The following is a 21,211-nucleotide window of genomic DNA, read 5'->3' as shown; positions in this document are numbered from 1 at the left end:
ACTTTTTTTCAAACTTATTGGTCTGTATTCTAGTCTCTCTTTATTAACCCCATGCTTTAATGAGTGGTAAACCTCAGGAAGAAATGGATTATTTTTATTCAAAGGAGAGCTGCATACTGTTTCTGGAGCACTTCTTTTATACAGAACATACAGGATATTACGCCCCTAACAGAGACAAAAAAACTTTTTATTTTCACCCCTGGTGCTCTCCTTCTTTAGACTTGAAAAGTAAACATTTAAAAATGCATGCTGTTAGTGGGTTGCGTAGCACTAACTGCTCTGTCAAAGTGAATATGGTGATAAATTGTCAGTCTGTTCATACTTACAATCATCTTCCACTTCCTCATACCAAAGCATATGAGCAGACATGAAATCTCTCCACAAACAAAAAAAAAAGAGGAAAAAGAAAACAGCAGCAAAATATTTCTTGGCAAAGTATATTCCAACTTTGCTGCTCCAGTAGCTTTTGCTGAATTAGGCTTGTCCCTGTGTAACAATAGATGTGTCCCGCGAAAGCCCCAGCAGCTCTGCGGAGGAGAGCGCAGAAAGCACCCTGGTGGGATGCAGCTCTGGGCTGGCTGCCGGCAGGGTCTGCGTCCCAGGCAGGGAGAGGCAGGGATCCTCACTTCCACCCAGCCGGCATGGTAACTAATGCCAGTGCTCTTTGGAGGCCCCTAAATGTTTCAAATTCCAGGACCTGCGCAGAAGCAATGCTCTGTGCTTCCCTCAAAACAAAGTTGATTTCCCATAATAGGACAGCCCATGCACTCGACATATAAGGCTCTGCTTCCAGGGTGGCATGTGCAATGGATTTAAATTATCTGTTATGTCTTCCCAAGGAACATTTAGCTCTTCAGAGCTGGGTGAAGATATTTACTGTCCCTTTGTGCAGATCTCCTGAGAGCCCTATGAAACAGATTTGCCCACTCCCCAGCAAGTGACCCCCAGTCCACCCCCAGACAGGATCCTCCCTTTCCGGGAGAGAAGAGGTAACCCTCTTGTATTCAGCTGTTCTCTCCCAGATAAGACTTTTGGGATTGCAACCTCCCGCCCAAGCAGGGGAAAAAACAAACAAACCCAAAAATAGTGCTGTCGCCAAACTAAGTGTATAAATACTAACACAGGTTGTGATAAATCAGTAGGTGCTTTAAAAAAAAAAAAAAAAAAAGAAAAAAGTATTGACTTACAATTGACCTTTCCACTCCCAACAAAACCATGTGGTAGTGCTGCTATACAGAGCCCAGAAACACTCCTCAGAAAGCAGCAGAGGCAGGAGCATACGCTAGCTGCCTGTCACTGACTCTTTTCCTAATGGTGGGACCGTCCCCCCACTCCCAAATCCTGCTGGTCCCAAACAGGTGAGACCTGGCCTCACATTCTCCCCCTGCATTTGGTCCCAGGCCTCCTTAGTTTGTATGGGAAGGAAAAGCAGGCATCCGGCATCCACACAATACTTGGGAACAGGACTGTGTCGTCCTCCACCCAAACCCAGATTTTGATCAGGCTGCTTTCTACAGTGTATACTTTGTATGGTATATACGGCTTTTAGAGATAGGCCATAAAGAATCATGTTTTAAATTCATGGCTTCATTTGAAAAGTCATTTGAAAAAAACACTCTTACACTGTTCATTTTTTTTAAAAAAAAAATTATCCCTAAAAAAACTGGAAAATGTTATTCTTCAGTTTTAAAGGTTAAAGTGTCTAGTCACGGTGATTACAAGTTTATAACTAAATTCCTGGATTATACAGAAAAATAAACACAAAAATGAAGTGCATAATATACCCTTACAGCCACTGGCATTTTCTACACCAATAGTCAAATTAATACCCTGGAGAACCTGAATGTACAGTACATGCCAACAGACTCCTAAGGATTAATTTGCAGCCCACAGGAACTGCAAGTCATGAACTGATGTAGAAAATAATCTGAAGCAGAGCAGAGCATGCTATGACAGCAGCAGCATTTTGATTATTTGAGAGAGAAAGAGACTGAGCAAGCTCAGGAAAGGAACAACTCATCGTGCAAAAGTTCTGCTTTAAAATACCTAAGGTCACCCCTGATAACACGTGCTGTCAGTAACTGAGGCCCAGTAACGTACTTAGAGACTACAAGCAGAAGTTACCTTGAAGTTAGGTGTTTGCTAGAACTGTGATCCCCTCCTGGCTCCTATTCATTTCAAGGTGACAAGCTTTTTCTTCAAAACTTTCCAGGTGCCTAAATCTCTGTTTCTGAATTTTAACCAGAAGGCCTTCATCTCAACAGAGCTCTGCTGTCTGTGTTACACCTAACTGGAGTCATAATCCACAGAGTTCATATGAACCATCATCTCTGAAAATGTCTTTGAGACCATCAGAGCATAATCAGATCAGGCTCTGCAAGAAATGCAGTGCTACTTAATACTTTCTTCTGACACATGGCTCAAACAAATGCCTAGTGGTAACATTTACAATAGCCTACAAATTAAGCAATCCTCTAGATGCAGGAAATCCAGATTTGTTTCCCCTTTTCTTGCTGGAGGAGTTCAAAACCCGTGTGTCTCAAGAGAGTCCCCAGTCCATTCACAGCAGTGCAGAAACCTTCAGCCTAGAAACATTTCCCCTTCCTCCTATTGACACTCCTCCAGTCAATGGGGAAAGTCAAGATTTGTTGGGCCATAGAGAGAATCAACAAAAGTAAGTGTTTAAATCTACTGGGGTTTTTTGGTTGGTTTTGGATTTTTAAGGGGTTTTAAAATTGTTTTTTGTTTGGGGGATGGGGGAGGAAGTGTAAAGGAAATTGATTCTCCTAATTTTCAGCAGCTAGGAATGCTGCAGTTGGTTAACACCGAGAAATACCAGCTTTATTGAAAAGAGGTTTTATATGCATCTGTCAGTCCCTACTAGCCAGCATGATGTACATTTATACTGCATGTAAAACCTGGTTTACCATTTTGACATACTAGGTTGGCTTGTTTATAGTTTGGTGGTTGGTTGTTTTGTTGGTTTTTTTCTTTTGTTTGAACCAGAATTAAAAGCTCTGTCTCTCTTCAACAACAGAGAGCCAGTCACATCCTCACTGTAGATCTGGGCGAAGTGATTAATGTAAACTCAATAAATGCTGGTAGTCAGAGGCCACCTGCCTCACTCTTTCTTCTAGATGCTGTTAAGCGTCAGGCTCTGACCTGCAGCAGCAGTGCTCGATGCTCTGAGACTACAGTGCCTGTGCTACAAGAGGGGAAAGGAGCAAGCTTCAAAGACACAGAGAGGTTGGAAAATGTAGACGACTTGGAATAATAAAAATGTGTATTTTTTCAAATGATTGCTGGCAGCTCCAGTTTAATGTTGCCTTCCTCTTTCACAATCAATAATATGTTAAATGAAAAATTTTTCTTCTTCACTGTAACGTTTAGGGTGATTTTCACCCACCCATTAACAAACACTTTATACAGAGGCTGTTTGTTTTCCTTCTTGAGAAGTTCTTTCAAAACCCAAGTATTGATAAAGATGAACGTATTTCCTTTCTAATGGCAGAAGCGTGACAGTAATGCAGAGATGGAGAAAACGCCGAAGAGGCCAGTAGCAATCTGAAAACAAGGCCCACCAATAAACAGCCATTCAGGAACTGTTTAGGAGATTGGGTTCAGCATACATCAGCATGACCTTAGAAAAGAAATGTATTTCAACGTCCAAAACATGGCAGTCAATTTTACTGTCTCCACAAGCTTCACCAGAGGGAGGTTAGGACGCAAGATAATGGTCAAACCTTAGACTAGTCATGGGAACCAAGTTCTCAGGTCTCTAGCTCTTCCTGTCCTGTACCATATTGAAGGGCTACACTGAAATTCAGGACTTCTCAGGGGGGTGGGTGTGGGGGGGTGCATGGGGAGCAGGGAAAAGAGACAATTGGAAAATTATGTTTTTGACATAGAAAATAAATATACAGTGGCCAGAATAATTTATATGGGAGGAAAGGTCTGCAATTGAACATAAATAAATCCAATGAGAACTCCATGTTAACAGCCTCTACAGAGTAACAAATCTTTCATCTCACTGTAATTTACTATGATACAGGCACCAAACAAACCCCCAACAAAAGAAAGCACACCATATTGCCGTTTCTATCATCTAACACAGACAGCATCTCGTTTACTGTTAACAGATAAAACAAGAAAATAACAAATAGGTAGCATGCTGTGCAGAACTGATTTACAAACCTCTTATGACTTTTTAAACATCCCAGTGGCACATGTTGTTTGCCAATACAACACAACATCAGGCAGAGGGCTTAAAGCATAAACCTAAGACAGATGATATTTTGATTAGAATTTCAGAAAACATTTCAACATTTATTCCACTCTGCTTTTAACTCCCTGCCAACTCTGACCTAAAAAAGAAATAATAAAGGGAATCCAAGCCTGTCACTCAGTTCAGCCATTAGGCTCATAACAAGATGTCTCTGTGCTCTTACCAGGATTTGCAAATATACCACATCTATCTGTGTGGGAAGAAGTGCTGAGCTCTAGGGACTATGGGACAGATGTGAAGGGAGAACTGGGATGGGAATGTTTTAAGCACTAACTCGCAGTGTGGGGTTTCACCCTGGTGGTATATTGGCTCCGAGACTTTGTTATTCACTTCCTGTTATGGAAAAAACCAAACAAACCACTTGTGTGTCAGCAACAGAGCAAAAAGAAATCTTCAACCACTTTATCACAACAGAAGTTCACAGACAGCTTCTGATTTTCCTGTGAAATCAGCAAGGAAAAAAAAAAAAAACTTACAAAGAAAAAAGAAATCTTTCCAATGTGAGCCACTGAAGAAATTCTTTCTTTTGTTTCTTAGCCTATTTTTAATTCAAAAGGAAAAATATTGTAGAGGTTTTGAGTACAGGTTTCAAGGTTTGGTTGTTTTGTTTTATTTTTTCTCTCTATGCTTATTTGTTCTGCAGGCCAGAAAGTAAAAGGTAAAAAAAAAAAAACCAAAAATCACTTGCTTTAAATTCTGAAGTAGTAGATTTCAACTTCCAGAGCGAAAGATACAAATATAAGTTTATAGTTAGAAAATCAGCAGTCAATATAATGACTAAAGTAAAGCCCTTTCATATGCAAGGGGCTGTTAAAAAACATCCAGTTTCCATTCAATATATTTCTATATCATGAAACACTTCTGTTTGAGAACATGCTCCAGGATACGAACCAGCATATTAGTTGATTACTGTGTTTGTGCTCTCCCCAAGCAAGCTGTCTCCTTTGTGCCATAGTGGCTGCAGAAGAGGGCTTACTCTTTCTGGAGAGCAGCTAACACAAAGAAGGGCTGGGCTCACTTCTTACTCATTCAACTTAACAAGTAATAATCTAGAAACAAGCAGTAATCACTTTCTGTTTTGGAAAGCTTCAGCTAAAGAACAACCAGTCCTTTTTACCTAGGGGAACTCTCTTTGGGGCGAGGTCCTGAGCAGATTTAGCAGGGTGGTATTCGCTGCCTCCGTTTCCCATATGCATATTGTTTGTGCTTTGCAGGTCTGTATTCTCAAACCCTGTAAATCCTCCAACTTTCAGAAACTTTCACCTCAGCAGAAATTAAATCAATCTTAACTGGAGTCAGTTGAACCAGACTACTCAGAAGATATACTGAGCCATCCAAAGGGAAGTGTAAGAAAGGATAGCAAATTATATAAAACCTAATATTAAGAGTACAAAGAAGAGAAGAGGAAGAAGATTTTAATTACTGATATATACATGGTAGGAGTCCAAGTAATAAAGAGGAATTAGAATTACTCATTTATGTCTATAAAATATCTAATCTTAATCTCTCCAGAGAGGTTCATGTGATCAGAAGGGAGAACATCTTATTAACTAATATTCCTTTCTCTAGTTTTAGGCATGTTGTTCAATCCAATCACCATAATCATCCCACATAACCTACAGAGAGGATTCTCCTCCAGAAAGTTTTTGAGTATCTAAAATAGGCTCCTGCCCCAACTGCCCTCAGGGAGGGGCAAGGAGAGGGTGCTTGGCTCTGGCTTTCTTTTGGGTTGTGCATCCAGACCATGAAAGGCCGAGATCAGACTGTCTCTCTTCTCCCTGTCTTCTCAATGCCCACAGAAAGAAAATCTGGGCACACAGAACAGTAGTGAGATACAACACATCACATGAGGTCCCCCTGTTGAAGAGAAAGCCCTTTGGTGTGTAGATGGGTTCAAAGGGTGGGTCCAAAATGTGAAATTTACCCAATTCTGAAAGCCACTGCAACTCACCCAATGAAGGTCTGTATTCAAACATCATCAACATTACAGAGGAACTGATCACTGACTCCACAATTAGCAGTTGCTTAAATGCAACTAGTAATAACTTGATTACTTGTATCACATGTAAATAGTGAAATACTAACCGATTTTTATGGACACATGCACATTCATGTGCATGTATGTCACTGAGAGACTGAGTGCAAACACAAGCAAGTGCTGGTGACAGTAACGTATGCGTATCTATACATCTTTTCAGAAGACCCAATTTCACAAAGTTGAAAACAATTATAAACCTTCATCAGTAAGGAGAAAGAAGTTAAACACAGAAATGTGAAGGATAACTGGAAGATGTTTGAAAACACTGTTTAGGTGACTACATGTCATTACTACCAAAGGAAGTTCCTCTGGTTAAAAACAAACAACTGCAAACAAAAACAAATTTAGTCTAGAAGAGAAGGCGGTATTTAAAAAACAAAAGTAAATACAATATGCAAGGAGCAGAGGAAAAATGCCAAGCTGATTGCAAAGAATATCAATAAGGAACTAAGAAGTAATTATGAACAAGAGTCAACAATCCATAGTACAAGACAGAATTCACCTAGGTCTGCAGGCAAGCAGTATCAGCTCTGCCAAAGACAATTCAAGGTCATTTTGCATAGCAAATGTGTTAGCTGCTGACATAAACACAGATTTCTTTAGGAAAACACAACTCGGGGGCCAGCTGCCTGTGCTGTATCCTAGTCACCCCATCATGTACTCCCTCAGCTTTACTCTACTCCAGTCAATGTTTCAGCTGTGTCCAGTTTTGACACAACACTTCATGAAAGCCACAGATAAATTGGAGGGCACTTAGCATCACAAATATCCAAACAGGCAGTTTCCTTTGTAAAGAAAGATTGAGGGAAAGTCATGCGTTTAGTCTGGAAAGGAAAAGCAAAGGAGTACATAGGTGCTGCCTTTCAACGTCTAAAGATGACAAAACTATTATTTTTCACATATGCTGAGGAGAGGGACATCATTTGAGTAAAGTCAACTTAGATTTGATATTAGGAGAAAATTGTGAGAGTACCAGGTTACTTACATATATATGAAAACATATGCACACAGAGGTTGTCAATTTTGTGTAAGCAGAAGCTTGTAAGGAAAAGTTTCACACATTCTTTCAAGAGTAATAAAGTGTATTTGATCTATCTCAACTCCTGAAGTAGAAGAAATCTAATGCCCTTCACCTCCATATTTCTGTAAATCTGAAACAAGAATTACAGACTAGTTAATACAACTCATCACATACAGTTCAAGTTTGTATTCACCTCATAAACAAAATCAATTGCGCTGTGAAAGGAGAGCAGCCCAATGGATACAGGAGTACACTCACAATCTGGAGACCTAAGTTCTATTAGCAGTTCTGCCAGTCACTCATCATTCAACTTCTGGGGTGGTTTGTTGGTTTTTTTTTTTTCTTTCCCAAGTAGAAAATAAGCACTTACAAGCTAAACAAGTGCTAAACACTGGCATGATTAATTACAGTTTAAAATATGTGACAAACTGCTTAAAGCGTAGGACTGTTAAGGGTCTGTGTTTTAATTACATTGGTTTCACCTTAAGTCCCCCTGGACGACAGTTGCTCAAAGCCTTAGTTACAGGGGCAAAAGACTGTCACATTAAATCTTTGAAGACTGGGTTATTATGACAGCAAATTATGATGACAAAATTCTGTTAGTTCAAGTCTAATGAGACATTACTGCACACACTAGGATGAATGTTAAATTATTTCTGTTCGGGTCTATGTACAGGTTAGTACATCAAGATGATGGCAAAATGAAGTTAATGCAAGTCTGCAGAGCTGACATTACAAATGTCAAGATGATTGCAAAATGATGCTGCTGCAAGTGAACTATGATTAAAAAATAGGACACTAAACACAAAATGTGTTAAGGAAATGTAAAAATAAACCCACAGAAAATAAAACCAAAGATTTTACTTCAACCAAAAGACGTACTGGATACCACTAGTGTTGCAAAGCAGTTCATTGCTAAACTGGCCAATGATGATCAGGAGGACGCAAAGCCAGGATGAGACTGCCTTAGAAGTAATTGCTTATAAATTCTTACTAATGGTATCAGTAGGAAAATTCTTCCACTAAAAAGAGGTAATTGACTCTGTAGAAATATAAATAAGTTTTGAAAAAGGGCTCAAGATTGGTGTTCCATGACAGAATCTGGTTCTATCAGGAAATTCCTTCCTAAATTTAACCATATTGATGTTTTTCTCTCTTGTATTCAGGCAAGGTTAGAAGCACATGTCTAAAACCCAAATTATCTATTAGGGCCCCAAACTAAATTAGTCCAATCTCAGGTAAATTCAAATACATAGGATCCACAGCATTATAAGATTAGGAGATTACACATTTAATATGCAGAGTGCTCATAATATTTTAATGTGAATATATCAGTAACACCAGAGATCTGCTAGTATGTGTCCTTAGTGCAACATTTAATTAGGAATTCTGACATCAGAAAAAAAGCACATTATAATAAAAAAAAAAAGTCTTTGTTCTTCTGCATTTAAAGTCCTTCCCTCTTCCTGTCATCTTTCTATCTACTGCTAAATACAAGGCATGCACTTCATTTCCAGTTTGGCAACAGCAGGTACTGAGTCCTTTCAAAAGACTGGCATATCTATCTATCTGTCTTTCTATCTATTTATCTGTAATGTTTTCCATAAAGTAGTGGAGGCACTCTTATCTTCTTATCACTCAGAATATATGACACTCAATTCCTGATGAATTACACTAGTGAACTGAAGCGCTTTGGTTAAATAACAAGCTTTGTCAAGCAGTTTAGGCAGTGCCTGACCTTTGAGTGGAAAGCATGCATAATTTTCTCTAGTAAAGAAGAAAATGAAAAATTTAATTTTCTTGCAAATTTCTTAGTTTTTATTGGGCAAGTTACCCATCCTATTCAGCAAAACAACAGAATGGCATACTTTTACTAAAAAAAAATAATAATAAACTTAAAAAGGTAACAACTCAGAGATAAGCACAGAGTGGCTTGTGCATTTTTCAGGATTTTCAAAATAACTCCATGGCTAATAAATTAGAAGTCAGAGTACAGGAAAGGAGATCAAAATGATGAGTTCAGGACTCCAAGTCACTTACATTACAGACAAATTTGTAAGAGTCATTATCACTGCATAAATTACATTAATATTCATGTAGCTTTTCTGGAGACACACATACATACCACTCGAAGGTATGCACTATTTAGAAGACTTGGAAATCACTGCAGCCAGCTACTTACTAACTTGTCTAGTTTCAGTGAACCTATGCCAACTGAATCTACCTGTGAATCTGAACTGGACATAGGACAGAAACCACAGACTTAAATTTATAAGGGTAGAATACCACACCTTCATGCTGCCTCCTGCTTTTAAACTTACTAAATATATTGCAGGAAAGATATATACCCTGATGGCAACGAGATAAGATGTGTACAACGCACTGAATTCAGTGCTCTGTAAGACAGACAAAGCAAAGATGATGGGAAAATTTACTAAATATTTTTATTGTTTTTAATCATTAACAATAAGCAACAGCAATCAAATGGCACCTGATTATTACAATGGCCTGAAGGAGGTCCAACTAAGGAGATTTAAAACCTAAGAAGTCTATTCCCTTAGAAATTATTTAAAATCTTAATTGTTTTAAAAGACTTAATTTCATCAGTGCATCTTAAATTACAGGTTGCTTGGGTGGTTTTTTTCAAGCATGTTAGTTGCTTATGCAATATGTATACAAAGCTCATGTGATTAGACCTGAGGGTTGACAAAAGTCCAAAGGGGTTGTGTTGTGTGTAAATGACTGCTTCCTCTAAAAACATTTCATGTAAGTTTAAACATGTAATTTAGATCAGAGCTGGGGCAGCTTTGTTATTAATATGGAAAACAGAAATTTCTGGCAATCTTCTGTTATAGGTCCTCTTACATACAGCCCGAGTGCCTACTTTCATATGACCAAAATGCACTCAAACTAGTTTTATGCAGTAAATCATGGATTATGCATGTTACATAAATAAAACTAGTTGATATGTTAACATCGGAAAAAGTGGGGTAAATTTAAAATTCTCTAAAATCAATCAGTCCATGGAAGATAGAGCAACATGTCCCATATGGATGACAACAGCAACACAGGCATTTGGTGGTCAAACTATTTGTTAAAACCTCTAGATTTTTTATGAGACCTGCAGATAACTGAACTTAATTTATCTAATAAAATTTTATGTGCTTCTTGGTTATTTGCCTGGCCTATACTCCTCCTGAAAGGCACAGGTCTTCCATAAACCCTGGGTAAGAACCAGCAGCCCAGCCAGCAGCTCCAGCCACTGTCAAACATTTAAAATGCCCTGTGTTTAAACACCTGATTTATTCTCTAGCAGTGCAGCACAAGTGATGACTTTATTTTTTTTTAAACAGAAAAAATACTTCAGATTAAAGTACTCTGTCACTCTGCAATCATTCCACTGACTTTTTTTCCCAGTTTGATAAATATACCCATATAGATCTTCTCATAAGGACAATCTTGACCAGAATATAGATGCATCAAAGTCTAACAATAAAACTGGAAGAAATATTTTTAATCTAAAATATACAAATAGGCTTGAAATTATTTTATGATGATATATATTTCAAGTACAAAATACATCAAAAACCACAATAAGTACTTCAGCTACTGCATGAAACTGTTTCAACATCGTCTGGATGAAAAGTGCCAAATGCAATACCCGTTTTAAAAAAAACTCTTCTGGAACTAAGAACAAGTAGGTCTGATCACAGTACTGGTCTAATTTTCAGAAATGATAATAAAAATAGAATTAACAGACACAGATACATAATGGGAAAATGGATTTTACAGAGGGAAACCATGCCTCACGCATCTAGCAGGGTTCTTTGAAGGAGTCAGTGAGCACACAGTCACGACAAACCCAGTTTATACAATTTTAAGAATTTTCAATACTGTTACTCATTAAAGATCTTAAAGAAACAAAAACATCACTGGATAAGAGGTCCACTTTCTCTTATGAACAAAAAAAATATTAGAAGATAAAAGGGAAAAAAATGCCAAAAGCATTCAGCTTTCTCAAACATGTACGTCACCAGCCAAGTTTCACAGATCAGTGTGAGGGCTGGTCAACATATAAGGTATATTTATATTGTTACATGGATCTAGAAAAAGAAGGCAAGTTCCAAATTTCCTAATTCTGCTAAGGTATTCCGGGAAATAAAGATGAAAGTTCACTGCAGAGAGATGCAGAAGAGTCTGAGTGTCAACTAGGCGATAAAAAAGACAGATGAAATTCAATATCGAGAATATGTGGAGAAAAAGAAATCTCAAATTTACGTACTCAGCATGGGCTCTGAACTAGTTATTACCACTCAGGAAAGAGATTTTGGAGTTATAAAAGGTCTATGAAAATATCAACTCCATCTTAGAAGCTGTCAAAAAGCAAATCAAATGCTGGCCATTACTGTGACAGAAATAGAGAGCACCATACAAAATATCATTATAGTATTATTTAAAGTCTTCAGACGTTCATACTTTGAATACTGTGAGTTGTTCTACTTCCCCTATCACTGAAAAGATATAGCAGAAAAATCAGAGACAACAGATATGATTGAAAGCTAGGGAGAAATGGCTTCCATATAAAGGATGACTAAAGAGTCTTCAAGGTAAGGTGAGGGGAGTGTGAGTGAGCATGCAAGTTAGGTCCTCTGAACCTGACAAGGAGGAATAGGTTGCCCAGGGGATGCACACAACCAAGGAAGGTGCGCAGCATTATATATCAAGACACTAATCATTTAAACCATGCCAGAGTGGGACTGAGGACCAGTTAGGCAGGTACAAGTCCAGGAAGAGGTCCTGGCATCACCACTGACAGTTCTCCAAAATTATCAGCTCAAATTGCAGAGTGGAAAAAAAGAGCCGACTCAATGCTGGGCATGCCCACGTGTACTGAGAGCAAATCAGAGAGGTTCACTTTGCTGCTACAAAAGCCTGTGATGTGTCCCTACCTGAAGGGCTGCATGCAGTTCTGGTCTCCAGAAGGCTGCAGTGGAATTAAAAGAGCAACTGGAAATAATCAAGGGGCTGGAGTTTCTGCTTACGAGGAGACTTGAACAGCTGGGATGCTTCAGTTTGTAGAGAAGGCGGCTCAGAAGAGATAGGGCAAGTAAGACAGAGGCTTGAAAAGCATGAAAGCAGTGAACAAGCTGCATAAGGAAGTTATTTACCAAATCTTGCAAAGCAACTAGGGGTATTTAATGCCCAAATGATTTAAAAGACACAAAGAAAGTATTTATTCAGCCAGTGGGCTACAAGCTTCTGAATCCTGCTGCCCAAGAAAGTTATGGAGGCAGATATTGTTCAACTGGTTTAAAATAGTCTTAGATAAATTCATGGACAACAGGTCTATAAACAGATACTAAAAGGAATAGGGACAGAATGTAACATCTAGAATTTTTAATACAGTAATTGCAGATGCTGGGGGAAGAGAAGAAAATGGACCTCAGAAAGTGTCCAGGTTCATGTGTTCTCTCTGACTAACATCTCTTGTTGCCATTTGCTGGAGAAATAATCCCAGGCTTGATGCAGCATCGGTCTGACCCAGCGGGATATTTTGTATTTCCAGTTACCTGGAAAAGGAAAGTCTGCAGCTGAACATAGCTGAAGTGTACTAAATCATGAGTCTTTAGTGAGTATGAACAAAGAACAATTTTTCAGTGTCTCTGTTAGCACAAGAGCTGGATACAAAAGAGACAAAAAAAAGGAAAAAAAAAATCAGCAGATGGCTGGTTTGAGACAAGCAAAAAGAAGTACTTCACACTACATGTAGCTAAATTACAGAACTCTGCTGCTGGATGTTGTGGATTCCAAAGGTTCCTGTCACCCTGCTACCCTGGGAACCCAGCCTTCAACCGGCACCAGCAGAAACTCAGCATGGCCAGCAGGTCTCCTTGGGCACTCCTCTCAGACACTTGATCACTTCTTAAAGGAAAAAGGGACTGGGCACATCACCGACCTGTGCCCCACATCAAGCACTGTGCAACACTGCAGACAACATCATAGCAGCTTTTTTCACCCCCACAGACACAGCCATTTCTTTATTTCCTCTGCCCCAGTGCCTCCTGGGCAAAATGCAGTCAGTAAGCTTTGATGGGAACAGCGCAACACAGGTTAAATCACTGGTATTATTCTCATCTTTTGTAGTTACAGCCACCCCTGAATTTAGTAGTGCTGTGTGGTTTTGTACAGCAATGTTTGCATGACAAAAAATTAAAGGGCTTTCCACCTTTTTACCATATATCCTGCTTTCAAGGGTTTATAATTTGGCTAGAAAATGCCCACAGCTGAAGATCAGCATTCAAAGTCTCAGTGTGGAGGCAGCATTTCATTTCAGTTGTGAGAGGGAAAACAGTATGTCATCTTTATAACTATCAATAGAAGGCTTCTGTGGGGTTTGTACTTTCTGGGGTTTTTTTCCTGGCATGAGAGATTTTCCTGTTTCAAGTTAAGCAACTGGATGTATTAATAAGTGACAATCAATGATGACAGCATGAGCATGAAAAAATAACGATTAACAAAAAAAGATGTTACAAAATTATTTTACCTTTTCCACACTTCTACAATAAACACAAAGATCCAATTCTGTAAAGCATAACAATATAGCTTTCAGTACAAAATGCAATGTTGACAAAACTGTAATTGATTTTGTTGTTGGGTTCATACCTTTACGTTCAGGAGAAAGAGATACTAACAGTAGGGAAATATGTAAAACAGAGAAATCCTTAATTTATCATTTCCAAAATCTCACAAGGAATCAAGAAACTGTTCTTCACTTTCAAGAATTCATGGATTGAAAACGGATACCAGCCTTTGCTTCCCAGTTCTCAAGTTGCATTGGTTGTTTCCACTGATACTACTTCAGAAATATTTACTAATTATATAGTCACTATCTCAAAATATCTTGTTTATTAACATAACATCTAAATTTCTTCTCCTTTCTTCCTATCTGCAAACATATAGAAAATTGGAGTTGTGTGAAGTCCCGAAACATGCATCACATACATACACATCTCTGTGGAATTCAATAAATTGCATGGGAGAATAAGAGGTTAATTGCATTTCCCACATCCATCACTAGTGAACTGAAATAATAAAATATTTTACTTTATTTAAGACGATATGCCTTTCTCTTCTCCCAAGAGAAGCGTTCTTCTTCATTAGAAGCAGAAAGAATGAGAGAAAGCAGAAGGAAATAACCATCCATACAAATGGAACTGAACAGTAAGACCTATATATGTATGTGAGTGTATATACATATATACACAAATATATATATATACATGCAAACATGCACAACTATAGTATCATTTTAGAGTAGATATTTAGACAGGACATATGGGAAGAAATGATAAAATATCCAGGGCTCATTGCAATATGGAATTTGACAGAAATAGGGTAATTGCTATACCTGGTGCTTGAATGGGCTTCTAGCAACCCTAGTTTAAAAGCCTCTAGAAATAAGGAAAGCTTGAGACCACCAAAGTCTTCTACATAGCTACAGGTCACAAAAATCACCAGTGCTTATTCCACTAAGGGATAAACAAGTCTCCTTCTTGGCTGACAAACTGCATAAATCAGCTTGGAGCTTCTTAATGCACAGCCATCAGCGCACTCACAATTCAGTGACAGATAATGTACGTCAGGAACCATTGTATGTGCTCCTTGTGGTGACAGTTCTTCATTTATTTTCTAAGGAAATTGATAATCTATCAGTCTTTGAATTGTCTGTGTCTAATCCTTGCTCAGAAAATATCTCTCAACATAATAAACTTTATCAATTATTGCACAATAGCTACCCTCGTGCTACGGAAGAAAACATTGAGAAGGTATTACTACAGGAATATTTCACCCGTGTCCTACACCATTCCTAGACTATTAAGCCTTAGAGCTCAATATAGTTCAGCAAATTTCACTGATGGGCCCCTCCAGGGGATTACTACCAGATTACTACCCATGATTTAATGACAGGATATGTTGTAAACGTACACAATTGCTTGAAAGATATTAATTGCAATATATGCTCCTGTGCTAAGCTCTTGCCAGCAGCGATCTCAAAATTAAATCCCTTAAATGTTGTTTTCATATGCATGGGTACTGTTATAATATTCACAGTGGCAGCCTGAGACAATGGCTGTGCATTCATTTTCCAAGTGAATCCCATGGTCCATTCCAGTTATCTTGGTGGTTGCCTACATGGGGGATTTTGTGCAAAGTAAGGCTGCATTTGAATTTACTGCTCAGTAATTACTTCAGACAGATTCCTCCAGTGGACGCCCTAGCGTGAGGAAGTTCTTCTGCCTTAACTCAGAAAAAGGTCTTGTCTTACACAGGGGTGTTTTTCGGCCTCAATAAAAAGTGTCAGAAGAGGGTTAAGCAATCAGCTCACTGTAAAAACCATATTAGTGTTTTGTGTGCCTTTCTCCACTTGTGGATATGCCCTTATAGATTACTTCTCTATGTCCTTAAACTGCTTTTTCCTTCAGCCTCACTGCCGCTATTTAAAAATAATAGCCTGCCATTGTAAGGTAAAGATTTATAGGCTCCACCAAAAATATCCTAAGTTTCAAGTTCAAGAGAGGCCAAGGTTGTCATTCATTAAGCCTGGTTTGCTTGCTTGAGCCACTCTGCAAAAAGTCTATCCTAACAATTTCTTTTCATAACAAAATTCTTAGAAAACACCTATAAACATTTGGTGTCTTAAAGGCATCTTTTAAAAATAATTCCCTCAATAAGTGAAGCATTGCCAAAAATACATCCTTTTATGTACAAGTAGCACTCAGCTCATTCAAATGGTATAAAAACTTCCATGAAACAGACATATCCTTGTGATAACCAGAAGACATTCCAGAACTCTGAAAAAAAAAAAAAAATCGTGGGACAATTTTTAACAAAGGTGCCTCTATTTGAGCAGAGTTTTTTAAATTAACTTAGAGTTTTAAAATTCCAAGCTCCAGAGACAATAAACAATTTAGATTTTTTATGACAAATCACAGAAAAGATGTAAGTCTAAAATATTAAAAAAAAAAAAGTTTTCTGGATGACAAACATGAACACACATGACATGCCAAAGCCCATCAAGCTTTCTAGCAAATGGAAACTCTGTCTTGGATAGTATGCGGAGGTAGCAAAAAAAAAGGAGATCCTCTACCACCCCCCGCATGCAGGCATACCGATACACACACAGATTGGAATAGCAGTTTACAAATGTACGGAGAGACCCAGGAGAATCCACATTAATGGAACTTTAAAAAGCATGTAAAAAGACACAGAGAAAACAAAAAAACACTACAAATCATGCCCAGGGGTTAAGGGGATAATAAGAGATGCTATGCTCTGTTATGTGGTCAGAAACACTCTCCTAAGACCGGGGTGATTTAATTACACAGGGACTGACCGCAGCTAAGGCAGAGGTGTGCATGCCCAGCTGCCCGCCACCTCATTGCACAGGTGGCTCCTGGCTTACTCTCCTATGACTTGTATCTTTATAATAAAAGCTTTTAGAAGACATTGCACATTTTGTGAAGGCAGGATGGTTACCAAATGCTGCACAGTGGTTGTTGGAGGCTGGATCTCAGGAGGAGCAGCCCCTGGGCCTAAGCCTCTTGTTAATATGCACTTCGGTAACTGGTAGACAGTAAAACCGAGGTGTTACTGTGTGTAAAATGAACCACCTTTGGTCCAAGAGCATGGGTGCAGGGTGACCCACATAGGCCCTGGGCTACAACCCCCTCAGGAGTTGTATCCCTCATCACCAGACCTGTGTAGCCTGGCCAAAATTAGTTTTAAAGGTAATAAAGAGTCACTAGCCAGCATACTTAAAAAACACACAAAAAGCAAATTCATATGTGACATGGGATTACAGAGCTGGGTGCGGAGCACAGTAGCACACACACTAAACTGACCCCACATGCATCCTGGAGCAAGGAGGAAGAAACTGATAACAGCAACATCGCTCTCCTTGCAGTAAAGGACTTGGGGGTGGGCACAGCAACTCCCTGAATTCCCACTCCCCAGGCTGAAACCTTCCACCTTGAGATGCAGAGAGGTAGCAGGAAGGTCAACAAACACCAGAGAAAAGGGTGGGTATATGGGAGTTGGTGTATACTTATTAACTGTATATAATATGATCACTAGGTGTTAATAGCATTGTAACTGCATGACAAATACTTTGATTAGACTGCCAAGATTTTAATTAGACTAGCAAAACATGCTAGGTTTGCCCAGCAGCTCTGCTCCTTCCACCCACTGCAGTATTCTGAACATATGAAACTGGTGAGGACTCAATTTGCAACTTGGGTGCAACAGAGTTGTAATGGACTTACCAACAGACCAAAACAATCACAAGCTCTACAAATAAACATGAAACAAGATAATTTAAGAATAACACATCATTACAAATAAAAAAATATCTGGCCTCCAAAGTCAGACTGATTTGAGGCAATATTTTGTTACAAAGGCTAGACTGGCTCCTTCTAGGAATGGGAACTTGAATTTTATTGTGTGCATAGGCACATAGATGACACCATGCAAATAAATCTACATTATCATTAACAAAGTTGACAGGAACAGTGCAACAGAAAACCAGTGACTTCCCCTATGTCTAGAAATTAATTCCAATGATTTCGCTGGTATTCTGAAAAAATGTTAGATGGGTAAAATAAGTTACCTCTAGAAAACTGTTAGGGGCAAGCTGCAGGGACTAGGGATTTAACTGGAGGGAAAGACAACAGAGCATTAATACCTACTGGGCTTCTGCCCATGAACAGGAGAGGCTTATCAGGGACACAACAGAACTTAAACCGCTAACTTGTGTTCAAGAATATGCAAGATCATCCTTAAAGCAAAAGTAAGCAAATACAAAGCAACAGTAAAAGAAAAAAGATACAAGACTCTGAAAAAGTAATATTCCCCCCATCCCTCCTCATTATGCAAAAATGAAGATAGAGCTCATCTTCATTATCTAACCTAATATAGGCTGGGAAATAAAAGTGGGTTGTTTTTTTTTTTCAAAACCACCAAGAGCCATGCATTGTAAAAGTCCTCTCTCTTCTTCCAATCATGTTATTTGCATTTGTTATAAAGTACCTGCTGTGAATTGCAGTAATCAGGCAGAGATTTATTTGGAGAGGAGGAAGCACGCTGGACCTTGCACTATCAGATGATGAAACTGCCATGTGTTGTCGCTCAGGCATCCCTGTTAGGTCAGAGCAGCACTTCACCATGTAGTGAAGCAACTTAGAACTACTTATTCAAAGCCTTGAACTTAATTAGCGGTAGAGTGAGGCAACTAACTTGCAGAGAATAAGTTGACAACTTTGCTTCTTTCTATTCATGAACCTTCTATGACTAGCACGAATTATTCTTATAATTATTCACATTTAATTGACTGTATTAATAAAATAATATTTAGTCTACAGCTCATCCACCAAGAGCATGACTGTTTTAAATGGGTTTATTAGTTCTGAATATTTGAGTAGATCACATGGTTCAATGTATGAGGCTCAGAATCAAAGCACCCAGGAAATTACCTGCAGCACTAAGTTTTACATCAACTTCCATGCTTTATACTCTGAACACTGTATAAACGTTAGATAAATTGATTGTCATTGGTCCACTTATTCGCTAGCAGTTTTAGAAAAGAAACATAACTGAGACAAAAGTAACACACGCGAGGGTTCGTAAGGGGAAGGGAAATGTATGCCAAAAGTTATGAACAGAAGACACTAGGATTTGTCAGTTCAAATACCAAGACTTTTGACTAAGTTGTGCTTTGGGAAGTTAGCAAGCTCACAGTTACTAACATATCTGTTGATAGGAACAGAACTCACACAGGGATGTTTCACCTCAAAAACATACTTGCAAAGATCATGATAAATCTGAGACATGATTTAAAAACCCAGCCCATTCAACACAAGTCCTGCACAGGCACATCCATAGTACCTGACATACCTAAAGAACCTAAAACAAGAGCTGCCTTGCTTCTCATGCTGCCCTTAAACCTTTCCAAACCCTCTTCTGATTAAAAATGTCTCCTCTTTTCTCTAAAGGATCTATTCCAGCAGAAGACCGACTGCGGTTATGGTCCTTCCCCTCATGCCTGCTGTCCCTCCTCAGCTCCAGCAGTTGATGACAGAAGAAATCTGATTGCTGATGAAAAGGACATTTCAGATTATGGAATAAACCCTTCACTCAAAGATAGGGAGACTTTATCACAGCCCGTAGAGACAGGACAAGGGGCAATGCTTTTAAACTGATAGAGGATACGTAGCATTAGATTGGAGAAGAGGAAGAAATTTTTCACAATTGAGAATGGTGAGACACTGGAACGGTAGAGAAGCTGTGAATGCTCCAACCCCAGAAGTATTCAAGACCAGGTTGGATGGGGTTTTTAGCAACCTGGTCTAGTGGAAGGTGTCCCTGCTTATGGCAGTAGATTTGGACCAGTTGATATTTAAAGGTTCCTTCCAACTCAAACCATTTCATGAATCTATGACTCCCTGTAAAAAAAAAAAAAAAAAAAAAAAAAAAAAAAGCAAAGCACAGAAGACGAAAGGGAAAGATGAGCAGAGGGATGAAACAATATGTATACTAAGAAGAAAACAACAACAAAAAAAAGTACACTGGAAATCTTTATGCTGGGGGCAAAAAAAAAGATGTTTGAAAGCAACTAAGGAAGACTCATAGCAGAGAGGAGGGAAGCATGTCCTGCCCGCCACATCACAGCCCTAGCTCCCCCAGTCCCTAGGAAGCTGGTGGCCTGCACTGCTCTTCTGTAGCGGCTGACCTGGGAAAAACCTGCATGCACAGAGTGCTCACACAACCTGCACTTGGCCACCAGGACTGTGGGGCTTGACAAACACCCACTCCATGGCAAGAGGGCTTTAAGTTCAGTCACAGATGTTAAGAAAACTCAATTAAGAACACAGAGAAGCGAACAGAGTTTATCAGCTGAAACAGTGGAAATGGGGAATTATCAACCAGTATATCTATAACAAGAGGAATTTTTAGTGATATTCTTTCTGATCTTTTTACCTGAGAAAGCAAAGCAAAGATTCCATTTAAGGCACGAGACAGTACCTCTGGCTTACAGCGTCCCTGATAACCAAGATGCTGGAGAGCGCTCCAGCCCAGCCCCAGTGCAGCCCACAGCCCATGGCCCAGCACACTCTGGGACATCATTGAGCACAGGTAGGACACATTTTGGGGACATCCCCATGTCATGATGGTGCCTACTTCCCACAGAGATTGCTTTGAAATGAAATATTTTTCACTGATAATTGTCAGACAGCGCCGTACTACAAAAAAATTCTGGTCTGGCTCAGGAAGTGGTATCTGCAGTCTTTGGTAATTCCAATTTTTATGCTATATATTTACACATTGTATATAGCATTTGCAGTGTCCTTCTAGCTCGAAACTAACTAATGGAAACACCGTAAGTTGTCTTAGAGTAGACTTCCCCTAACTAGAAATTGAAACATTTTTTACAAAAGCATGAACACACTTGGGCATGTTCTCTTTTAAAAATCAAGACACTACAAAGAGCACATATTAGATTGTATAATGAGAAGTGAGAGGCATAAATGCCTTCCTGTTTTTAAATGGAAACCACACCTTTCCCCCACCAGGTATAGAACAGCTCAGAGGAAAGAAAAACTGATTCTGTTATGATGGGTTCAATCTAGGGGATAAGCCCTTTTGTTTGCGGGGGCAGACACACAGACAAGTAGCCCATCCTCACTCTGCTACTGTGGTCTTGGCTGCACCTGCCTCTAAAAACTTTGCAGCATTTCTTGCCATCAATACATTACCATCACATTAATAATCTGTTATGATCAGTCCACCCTAAAATTCAGCAGTTAGCTGAAGC

At 39.0% G+C, this 21,211-nt stretch overlaps 1 protein-coding gene across 9 annotated transcripts in view; it reads right to left on the bottom strand.

Moving 5' to 3' along the window:
• The window catches only part of DMD (dystrophin), a 1,162,034-nt gene that overhangs the window by 1,095,073 nt on the left and 45,750 nt on the right, over window positions 1–21,211 (bottom strand). For 6 of the 9 annotated variants that reach the window (XM_056326973.1, XM_056326976.1, XM_056326979.1 and 3 more), the window contains exon 1: window positions 327–657. The exons of 1 other annotated variant lie outside the window; for it this stretch is intronic. In XM_056326973.1, coding sequence (XP_056182948.1) covers window positions 327–369 — 43 coding nt within the window. In that variant the 5' untranslated portion in view covers window positions 370–657. Of the gene's footprint in view, window positions 1–326; window positions 659–21,211 lie in introns of those variants that run through there. 2 more of the 9 variants (XM_056326977.1, XM_056326978.1) reach the window with 1 other exon arrangement.

The sequence above is a fragment of the Falco biarmicus genome, chromosome 2 (genome assembly GCF_023638135.1).
Source record: "Falco biarmicus isolate bFalBia1 chromosome 2, bFalBia1.pri, whole genome shotgun sequence".
In the NCBI taxonomy this organism is placed as follows: Eukaryota; Metazoa; Chordata; class Aves; order Falconiformes; family Falconidae; genus Falco; species Falco biarmicus.
Note: the sequence above shows the minus strand (reverse complement) of the source record. Positions and strands in the feature narration are given on the sequence as shown.